The 11550-nt window shown below is 36.9% G+C and overlaps 1 protein-coding gene across 1 annotated transcript in view; it reads right to left on the bottom strand.

Moving 5' to 3' along the window:
* Positions 1–3491: 3491 nt before the first annotated feature.
* The window catches only part of LOC117208587 (transcription factor collier), an 87262-nt gene continuing 79203 nt past the window's right edge, over positions 3492–11550 (bottom strand). The window contains exons 7-8 of the mRNA XM_033449816.1: positions 6179–6260; positions 3492–3663 (exon numbers count right to left, since the gene is read on the bottom strand). Coding sequence (XP_033305707.1) covers positions 3505–3663; positions 6179–6260 — 241 coding nt within the window. The 3' untranslated portion in view covers positions 3492–3504. The remainder of the gene's footprint in view (positions 3664–6178; positions 6261–11550) is intronic.

Raw genomic sequence — 11550 nt, 5'->3', positions numbered from 1 at the left:
TAACATTATAGTATGATTAGCCATTTACATTTGTATGCTTGTAGTGTTGCGCCATAGAATTATTCTAAGCATTAACATTCTAACTATGTATGACCTAATTTACCCTAAAATAGATTTTATGAAATGTATATACATATCAAATTTCTGTATACGGTAGAATCGAAATACAAAATATATACATATATCAAGACGAATATTGTAGACTTGTACGAATTTGGGAATGTAAAAAATGCACAAAATGTACAACAGGTAATAAAGAAAACATATAAAAGTTTAAAATATAGCGTTCTTTACAATATTTAAATAGGATTGATAAAAACTCTTTACATAAATAAAAGTGTAAAACAGTGTAATTATCACGCGCTGTACAAGAACGGAACTTATAAACGGAAGTGTAATATCGGTGTTATATTTGAAATCACGAAACAATAAGAAATGATATACAAGAATGAAAAACTCGTAATAATGGAAGTTGAAAAATTACTCGCATACCTCCGATCGCACGGAAAGTGCTGAGACAGTTAGTTAGGGGGTGGGATACGGAAAATTATCTGAATATTCTGTTTATTCGGTCGAGGCCGCGTGGTAGATATATTTCCCGTGGCAGCGTGGCAAGGAGAAAGAGTAAGAGAAAGAGAAAGGGGAGGAAGCGGACAGGAGAAAGAGGCTGAGGGCTGGAGTGGCCGGAGAAGGGTTGTAACAAGAAGGAAAGGAGAGGGGCGCGATCGGGCCGCTGGTGTCTCTGCTTGGAATTTATAACCCAATGATATCATTTTGTACCCCAGCGAAGCCAAGCCACCCCCGGTACCAACCTGGCAGAGCGGAGCCACGGCAGAGTGGCTGACATCATGGTATATTGCTCCCAGTGATGCTCAAACAGTTTCCACCTCGAGTGCTTACGCTTCTGTATAAATCTTAAAAGGTCTGGAGATCTTGACAGTGGACATGGCGTGTGTGATCTCAAAAAGTTAATGACTGTATTCCAGAAGTGGTTTACATTTTGGAAATTTAATAATAACGATACGGTTATTCCTATCGACTATTAAATATTAATAAAAAAAATTAAAATTATTCGTACCTATTGTAAATGAAGATATTAATCGGCATTCTTATATTCCAATGTTTTGCACGTGTATACCGTCTGTTTGTAATAAAGTGGAAGAAAATTTAAGTACTCGAGGACAGTACAGCGTTAAAGAGTAGCAGTTTCCGTGTAAATGGAGATTCTTGAATGGGACAAAGGTATTTATTACGTTCAATGTATAAGAAAGTCGTTAAACAGAGTCAGCGACGTTGGCAACCACCCTGCTAGAGAATTGTCGGGTGCGATGGCATGGGGTAGAAGAGTAGGAAGAGGTAGAGTGGTAAGAGGTAGAGGAGGGTTGAAAAGAGGGATTCTGTGGAGGAGGCCGGAACAAGCGTACCAACCCGGAATAAATAAAATCCCCCGTGCCACTAGCGAGTGGTAAGGGATGCTACCCTTACTACTCTTTCCTACTCTCTCGAGTTCCTCTTTTACCACGAAACCATGGCCAAAGTCGAAGACTCGTTGTACTCCAACACGTTCGGCCCGATTCTCTCTGATCACTGTGAGATCGCGCGATAACTTCGTTTACCCTGATAAAGACCCGCGAACTTCTGCAGAAAGAAATTGCTTTCACTTTCACCGCGAACGGCGTCATTAAGCTGATGTTTTATGGCCAAACTGCTTTCTCTTTACCTAGGCGACTCGCATAATTCATGCTCCTTAATTATCGTTTATATCTTTGTAAATAGAACCACGCAAACATATATATTCTAATATTTAATTAAATTTCATTGAGAAACAAACTTTCCATGATGTAATTAGAGAAACTACGATATTAACAAATGGATTGCGGGTGCTTATGGAAAATTTAAAATTGTAATGAACGATGTTAGTTAGAGCTACTTCAGTGAAATAAAACGTAATTTCGACATTGGCGTAAGTAAATTTGGTAAACACTATCTTAGTGTTGCAGCTTTGACAGATCTAAACTCCGATTTCTAAAACGGATAGGAAAATTCGATTGTAGTTACGAGCTATCTTTTTGTCCGTTTCCTCTTTCTCTCTGATTTTGTCCTTTCAGCGCGTCTTCTCCTTTTGTCTCATCGGTATGCCTGTTTCAGCGTTTTGGGAGTTGCTCGCTAGGGAATTTGGAAAGAGTGCTAGCGGTATAGCGTCACAGCAGTTGCGAAAGCTGAGAGGATGAGATAGCATAAACTTAGAATTCACAAACCAACACCTCGCAGCAACCACTGCTAAAAGAGAGAAAGAGAAAGTGGGGAGAAAGGGAAGAAAAGAGAGGTCAATCCCGAGTTTCCTCTCCTTCTTTGTTCCCTTTTGTACCTGTTCTACTTGTGTCTTTCCGCTTGATGGCAGCCAGCCCGGCAAAAAAAGAAACGAAAAGATACGGTAGGGTGGAAAGAAAGCTTGAAACCTGCGGAGAAGAGCGAGAAGAGAAACGGAGGAAATAAGAGCAATGGAGAAAGCACAGAGAGAAACGTGGTGGATCCCTCGTTTTCCCGCATCCCATTGATTTACATCTTGTCTTGGCGCAGCAAGGAAGAAAGGTTGGAAGAAGAAAGCTAGGAGAAGAGGAGAACGCGCGTAGTCAAGGGGTGGCCGCACGATATCAGCCGTTTGTATGCGCGACCGACGCCAAACTTTGCTGAATTGCCCTATGACTCCTTATATCCTATCCTCCGAGCATGCCCCTCCCTCTCCTCTTACGATTCCACCCTCTACTATGGCTCTCGAGTCGTTATACCGATCTCGAAGAAACCAACTCACCCCGCTACCGTACCCTTCCCTTTCATTCGAGAATTCCGTAAGGAAGGGAAACGCTGCTCGAACGCCCAGGATCTTCCAATTGTAAATGACGACTATAAATCGGTCGAGGAACTATCGTAAGATTACGTGTACGCGATTAATTGCGCGTCTCGTGTGGAATTTAATTCACTGTCATCTTATTTACAACATGTTTTATTTAAAGCAACATTTGATAAGTATTCATAGTTTGCAGGGATATCACTAAAAATCGTAATATTAATATTTAACGTTATTCGTATTCACATAAAGTTACAAGCCTTTCATATACTTTTATTATTTCTAGCATATTACATTTTTTATAATCGTTGCAAATGAACTCTGCGATGAATCATGCATTGCCATTAATCATAATGTATTCGTGAAAGAATGAAATATCTGAAATGATTGATCGCAAGTATTTAAGACGTCACCGCGATAAAGACGGATCGTTACAAAAGCTTTGTTTAAACTCGATTACTAGCGTTATATTATTTTAATTGCGTATTGCAAGTAAAATCACTTTCGTAATCGCACGTTATTATCATCTTTGTACAATATTACAGCAAATTAATAGCGTTCTGTATCGTATGAAATGCGACCTTAAAATTACACTTCTGTCGCATTTGGTTAGTAAAAATCTATTTCTAATACGATGCTTTTACGCATCATTTACTTTACAATCGTAGTTCATGGTACTCACTGTTGTATTCACCAGGATCACTGGGATCCAATCGTTTCGTTCTACGTCCGTGTTTGCTGTTGTTGTGAACGAACATGTTGTCCGAGACGGCCAGTAGTGGTCCCTCCACTCCTACTTGCGTGGAAATGACCACCTGTTACGTTGAAATTCGTTGATATAAGATTTTACTTAAAAAAAATTAGTAAAATTATAACGTATATTTTTAATTCCATAAAATAATCCAAATTAATGGAACAGAGAAATTACATTCCTAAGATAATTTCGAATCTTACATAAGATAAAACATTTTTCTTGTTATTAAAAGAGGTCAAATTATCAACATTAATTTTTCTATCACAGATTAAAGAATTTCAACATCGCATTTAATTTTCATATCGTTTTTAGATTTACAATAATAAATATATAAATAAAAATAGATATCGAAGTTCTAGTTTCACGTCGTAGTACAGATAAATTTATAGTCTCCGGTATGGTTTAAAACATGTTAAGCCATCGTCAAATAGAACACAAAAGGGCGTGTATGCAGAAACTATGTCGTACAACACGTTGCGTAATTTTATTTACGTATTATGTAAGTACAGTGCATGTATATGTTAATCATATCTCTTGCGAACAAGCAATGTAACCTGATTTACTACATTGCATTATGTGTATTCGCCATGCATTCCGTGACTCTCGTGACCCCCTATTTGCACGTATGATAGATACTATCGTACAAATGTATGAATATAATCTCATTAAAGCTGAGCCTTGGAATATGGTTACCTCGTGTAAGCAACCTAGAGCATTGTAAATACTATTAAATATTTTTTCTTATTTAAATATTGCGTACTAATAAAAGGAAAATTCCTTCTCATTAATTATAAAATTATCTTCTTTCAAAATAAATTTATAAAATATTAGTTGGAGAATCTTTACAAATATAATTATACAATAATTCTATTGATATGTGATGTGAATAATGTAACTTTATTGGTGACGTATGTATATTTCTTTCACTTCCATAATATAGAGAGCATACTTTTGCGAATAGCAGTTTAGACAAATTGAAACAAACCACGTGGTTAACCTCGAGTTTGCCGGATGCAAACAAGAGAACGATGATTTTCGGGAGAAAGTAGAAAGAACGTTTATAAAATCGACTGGGCGGTTGGTAAATGCCTGAAGTTTTGTCCTTCCGCAACTTCTCAACTTTCTTGGCTAGTTGGCTGTGGTACCTAGCGCGTAACGTCGTGCAAACTTGGCCAGCACAAGGGTGAGTATAACCTAGCTGCCCTTCGCCAGAGAAATTTTCAAGGAAACGGAAGGAGTACTGCTAAAATTTTAATTCGTTACGTCAAGTAATATGCAATTTCTAAACAAATTCGGTGAAATAATAAGTACTTTAACTTTGGTTTACTTTTAAGTGGTCGAATACAAAAATGAGTCCATGAAAAATTGAAAGACAAGGTTTGGAAATTATATAAAAAAATATACATTGATATTATATAAAAAATAAATCATATTAAAGTTATCATAGGTCAAATATATTATACAGTGCTTTCAGAATTTACATTTTTTTTTCTAATATATATATTTCTTTTATCGATATGGTTGAAATCATCAGCAGTTGTTCAAGTCAAACTAACGTCGATTAATTATATTAACTGACCAGAGGAACGAAGACGAGAACACGAAAAATCTGTCGGAATAGCATGCCGGCGTATCGCTGTATAGTACGCCTAGAAATGCGTAGCTTCCACTTGGAAGCATTCTTTTTTAATTTCGAAAAAGAAAAGAAGAAGTTGGTCGAGGAGACAGCAATTTCCCGATGGTCGGCCATCGTCGGAAGTTGAGATCCCCATCCAAGAGACGTAATCCAAGGGGTTGGCAATTAGCTCAGCGCGGCATCAACCAACCCACCCCCGTATCCGTTCACCCCTTCCACCCCCACCTCCGTATAACGGTCTCTCCTACTCACCGACAGCCGTATCTCGCCACCCCGTCCGTATCCATTTCCACAGACAAAAGGTAGAATTAAAAAATAAATTACCAAAAACTTTGCGCTCTGTCTTTTCGCCTTCTTCCATTGGTTCCGTCCGCCTTATCGCACGATTGTTACGTTCCCTTTCTGTTCAGCCACTTTGTAATCGAATAAAAGAGATTCGAGACACGGAAGAAAATCTAACTGTTCACTAATTTCTTTCTCACTCGGAAATAACGTTTTATGCGTTCGGCTGCTTCTCGGATTTTTAATGTAAACGTTACTTAACAGTAATGAAATTACGAGTTTTTATTTTAGGATAATGTTTAGGATTGATTCGTATCTGTGGTTTACTTGTGATTTACATGTGAAACTCATGTACAATTAAAAGATTATTGTTATAAAAGTTCACGCTACATTAAAATATGAAAATTAAGTTACTGACGATTAAAGTATAAGGTTTGTACCAACGAAATGAAAATGAAGATATATAAGAAAATACATAATGCAAAGAAGACATTTCTATCCATATATTCTAAAAAAAAAGATCATTCAAATTCCTGAAGATTCACTGTTATATATTCATCAAATTTTTATCAAACATTACGAATTTGACATTTTGACCACGCTGGCAATTTTCTCTTCTTAAGCGTTTTAATTAGCAAAAATTGATACGTTAACTTACTTGGAAGCGTCTCATATCACGTGGATTGCCGGCATTCTTAAGGCAGTTCTGGTTGCACTTGAGGAAGAACTTGAGGAAGAATCTGAAAGCAGAGGGGACCGGAGTTAAACGGTTGACAAGGTGCTTAACGCTCTTCGACGCCGAGAACTTAATTAGAACGCGAACTTGGCTGGAAAGTAAGTCTGAATATTGCATAAGCCAATCGTAAGCCCTGTTCTACTCGCCTCTATTATTCAGCATTTCTCTAGATTAAACCCCCAACCACGTGTTCTTCGACCTTTAGGACCGTACGGCATTGTATACTATGCCAACGTACGTGGCTACTGCGCCACTCTATCCAAAATGTCAGATCGTGTATTTTTATAAAAACATATTTTTTTTGTAAATCAGTGTAAAAGCTTCGTTTTCGTTCTAAAATACAAAAACAGATATAACGTGTAATTGCAACATATTTCTGATCACCAGAATCAACGAATGTGTATTAAAGATACGGATGATTCGAAGAATTATAAAATAATATTAATCTATGTAAATACATGAACAAGACGATGGTAACATACGGCTTCCAAAAGAAATTTAAAAAAGCTCGCAGAACAAAAAGCAAATTTTAAGGCAAAAAGCCGACGATTCAATTTTCATGAATTATGTAGACTGTAGGGGAAATATTGAATTTGAGAAAATTTTTGTAGATGCGGGAATACTCGTGTTTGCATTGGTGAGAGTGAAAGGCAAAAGAAGAATTCGCCGAAGAGACAGAAAGAGCGAAATACGGAATATATTTGTGTTGGTAGACTGAGATAGATCGACAGAGAATGGAGAAAACTCGTAGGAAACAATCAGGAGGACCGAGACGATGAAGAGTTCGACGGATGAAGGGGTAGTTTTCTGGGTGGCTGGTAGGCCTGTCCTCCCGTGGGACACCATTGTTATCCCCCTACGGACTGCGTCTATACGATCCGGGACTCCATCGAAAAATCAAACGCATACCTTCTAGTAGTGACGCCCGCTTTTTTCTTTCTCGTTTGCGCGAATCGTCCAAGCGAAACTGTAGGAGGAACTCGTCTGATTTCACTTCGTCGCCTCGATTCCTATCGATACCACGTTCCTTTTCTGTTCCTTTGTCTCCGCTATTTTCCGTGTTCTATATACGTTAAGAGATAAACAGAGGAATGAAAGACTGCATAGAACACAGTAAATGTCGGTTCGTTTAATTTTATGGACGCTGGAAGGAATAAAATCGTTTAGGTGTTGTGTTATATACGCGTGATCCATCGTCCTTATCGTTGCGTTGATTTATCTCGTGCCACGTCTCATCGTCTCTCGCGTCACCGTCCTTTTTATTTCCCATAAAATTGAAAGAAAATAGAGCAGCGGTAATAATAGTATAAATAACGTCTAGTATACAAGTTAATGAAGTCGGTAAACTACGTTGAAACACGCTTCGCCGTAAGTAATCATAATAGTGTAAACTTATCTTTTATTGCACTTATTAAATTCGATTAACGCCGTTTTGTAACATCTTGTATATGTTACTTGCTAACTTTTACAAAACTCATCTCTCTTCGTAATCTTTTTACAATTATTTCAAATACGTCTGTATATATACTACGTTATACTCCAAAATGTCTATTGAAATTAGTGTGTAGTTCGAACAGCAAGGTTCTATTTGTAGATATATCTTCGTGCCGTACTAACAGAGCCGTCAATTCATTCCTCTTTGCGATATCGCACGCGCGCAGATAACGACAGCGTGAGCGCGCATTACACGTGGTCGGATTATCTAAACGACACTTTTATCGTCGGTTGCATGATCCAGAGCAAGTTGTCAACCGAGTGGAACGTTTGGCACGGAATCCATATAGTTGGAAAAGTGAAAAGTAAAAACGAAAACCGATCGGGAGATAGCCCTTGTTCGCGTAGTGAGTACGGAAGGGAAGTACTGCTGGCTGGATATAAAGAGAAAAGGCGGAGGAAGAACGGGAAGGGACGATATACAGAAAGAGAAAGGGAAAGAAACGTATCGATCTCCTGCTTCATGCTTTTCGTATCTATCCGTATTCATGGACTATGCTCTAGGTTCGTGTTAACGGTTACGTTCGGCCGCTCTTAGAACGCCGAGCGAATTTAATTTCGTTTACTCTTAGAGGACGTTAAGATCTTATCGAGATGCTGGATGGGTATTCAAAGCATTGTACTTTACCTTATCATCGTTGTGGATCTTGCTCTAAACACGATGTCTCTGTCGTGCCTGAGGCGCGGAAAACGACGACGCTTTCTAGTCTTTTGCAGATACGAATCCTATCGACCATACCTGTGTATACCTACGTTCCTGTAAAAGCGACATGAAAACGTCTAGCGTGTTAACGTTTTTAACGGGCAGGAGGATGACCAAGCAAGTTGTTTCTACCACGAGTATTCTATTTTTCTTGTAGCTCGTAGTAATTGTTTGTTTATCGATTTATTAGATATTATATACAATATTTTCTTTCTTCAAGAGTCTAGCAATGAGAAGTACAATTAATCATATTTTAAACACGATTAATAGACGTTAAGTCGTGTTATGGTTAGTGAAAGAAATATGAAGAGGTTTACGACTCTTTAGGGAATTCTATGCAGTAGAAGTGGAATGCAAGTAGACAAACACTTCGTAATTAATTTTGTAGGTTGTGTACACGGTCCTTTTTGCATAGTATTTATAGTTTTACATATATATTGATATTGACTATAAAATATACATTGATACATTGATGATGAAAGTTATTTCTAACAATGTTTTTATTGTTCTTTTAGTGATTTTCAGTTCTTTTTTTATATAAATATAATGCTAATAATTCTAAACGTGATATCTTATGTTATTAATATTTTAGTTCGGATATTTATTCAACGCGTGCACTTGTAATAAATTTAGTAATGAAATTTTCTCATTTCCTTTTTTTAGCAGAAACTTTATATTCCAATAAATGAAAAAGACATCGGAGAAATAAAAATCATTCTTCTAAACATTTCGTGTAATGACTTCTTGTTGTATAGAATATACTCATACGTAACACTAATAATTCGCGACACCCTACGGTTCGTATTGACGTCTATCCATCCCTCCATTCTTTTTCCTTTTTAGAGTCGTTTTCTTCGACGCTCTCCTCGGAGTATTGGCTGTTAGGAGCTAATGGATTGCGTTACCGACTGATTCAAATGCGAACTGGATTTCATTCTAAGCTCGATGGGGCGACAGTATCGACGATGTTGTAACGCGAACACGAGCAAGAAGGGTGGAAAGGCCAGTTTCTTACAGGGGCTCAAACTCGATTTCGATCATCTATTAGATTTTTCTCCTTCAGCGATGCTTTCCGCGAGCTTGCGCCAGTTTTCGCGATAAAACCTATTCTGGATCGTCGCTTAACACAGCCGGGAGGTGTATTTTACGTCATTGAAACGTTTGATGGAGTTAAAGATCGTTTGTATCAACAGTGAAGATTTATATACTCTACAATAAATCACTTAACAAAATATATATATATTTCTTAAAATACCCGAATGTCAACATTTTACAATTGAATACAAATACATATTAGAAATTGTAACTATTCGCTTGATCTTTAAAACATATATATTATTCGAAGACGAAGATCTTTGACAAATCTGTATAATATAACGAATTCTTAAAGATGAAACAAAAATTGTCAGCCCAAATCCTTCTAAAAAATTTAGTTTAAAAAACATTAAAAAATGTAATACTTTTAATGAGCAAAAACTCTTAACGTTAATACGCTCAGAAGTGGGATGATCAGTATCGTATGAATGTAAATATTATAGTTTCGTAATTAAAATGTTTTGTCAGTGAATGCGAGGAACGAATCGGTTGATTCTTGCTGTATTGGTCGTTGTTCAGTTGCTAACGAATTGACACGGAATAAAATATACAGAGGCCGACCAATTGAGAAATCATTCCCAACCTACCTTCCGATCTGTAGCATGCCTTTCCGTTGCCTCTGCTAAAATGAAAATAAAACGCAGCAACGCGCAGCGGAAAGCGGAGGGTTGTATGCGATGGGGAGAAGGGGAGACAGAATGGCAACGGCGTGTAGCGAGAAACGTGCACCGTTCGCTGTTTCCAGTTTTACAGTATACAACTTCGCAACGTCGGGATGGATGAACGAACGAGCCAGAAAAAATAAACGACGTCAATGAAAAAAAAAGAGCTAAATATTGGAGGTTCGCGGTGAGAGGGAGAGGGAAAATGAAAGGAAGAGAGAGGCCAGGTAAACAGAACCGAATGAATTCAATCAAACCTTGCAGTAAATCATCGGCACTTGTGCAGCGGTTTGTTAATATTTCCCGTGTACCAATTAGCGATTTTTCTCACTATATTGAAGAGGATGCTTCTCTCTCGAAGAAAGTAATTTGTGTGGAAATATTTTCGAACCGAAAGATGTTTCATGATATGTATTTATCGAAATGTAAGGGTGGAAAAATATGAGGGTTACTAATATTGGACGATTTTGTTATTATAAAAATAATATAGAACTGTAAACGCAATATAATTAATTAAATATTCATTAAAACATTTTGTTTTTTATTATACTTTTATGTAATTTTGTATTAATCGTGTTGCTTTAGTATTAGATCGTAAGATATGAAATTTGAATTTCTCACAACGAACGTGTAATTATTTTTCGACTTATTTACACGTTATCAACACGTACACGGGTGCTAAGGCGAAAGTAGATGCCTTCTGATCTACTAAATATATTTCGACCAAGGGTGAATGGATATAGGGGGCTTACTTGGGGACTTACGCGTAATAGTTCCAAATAGGGTAGCATTACGCGTATCAGAAATCCATTTCCTCCTACGTTGGAAAATCTTTAATCATGTTTTCGGCTCCCTAAGTATAGCCCCTTTTTTGTTACCATAGAGCAGCGAATAATGTAATGTCAGGTCAGCGCGAAATTCAAGAACGTCACGTTTAATTCGCTCTCTCTGTCATTTCATTTCCTTTTTATTTTATAGCGAAGATAGTAAGTAATATTGCAAATTCTTACTTGATCCATTAAAGATTGTGTACAATAAATTGATAAAGTTAAACGATTTCTATGTCAAATAATTAAAAATTTATTTTGTAAAAAAATACAAGATATTTCATTGTTAACAATATTAATAAATATCTTGTTAGTCGTTTTGAATGATTTTTGTAATTACAAATTTCTGTTTCTTTAAATTACAATTATTATTTGTGAAATATGTTATTTAAACGCGTCCTCTAAGGAAAAACATATCGATAAAAATAAATTATTTTAGACGTTAATGAAAAATTCCACTGTGAGAACCTCTAAGTCTCAAAGGAATATCAGTAAGAAATTCTGTCTGTTCAG

This window comes from Bombus bifarius, unplaced genomic scaffold (genome assembly GCF_011952205.1).
Source record: "Bombus bifarius isolate JDL3187 unplaced genomic scaffold, Bbif_JDL3187 scf7180000008140, whole genome shotgun sequence".
Lineage (NCBI taxonomy): Eukaryota > Metazoa > Arthropoda > Insecta > Hymenoptera > Apidae > Bombus > Bombus bifarius.
The sequence above is the reverse complement of the archived record's forward strand: the minus strand, read 5'-3'. Positions and strand labels throughout refer to the sequence as shown.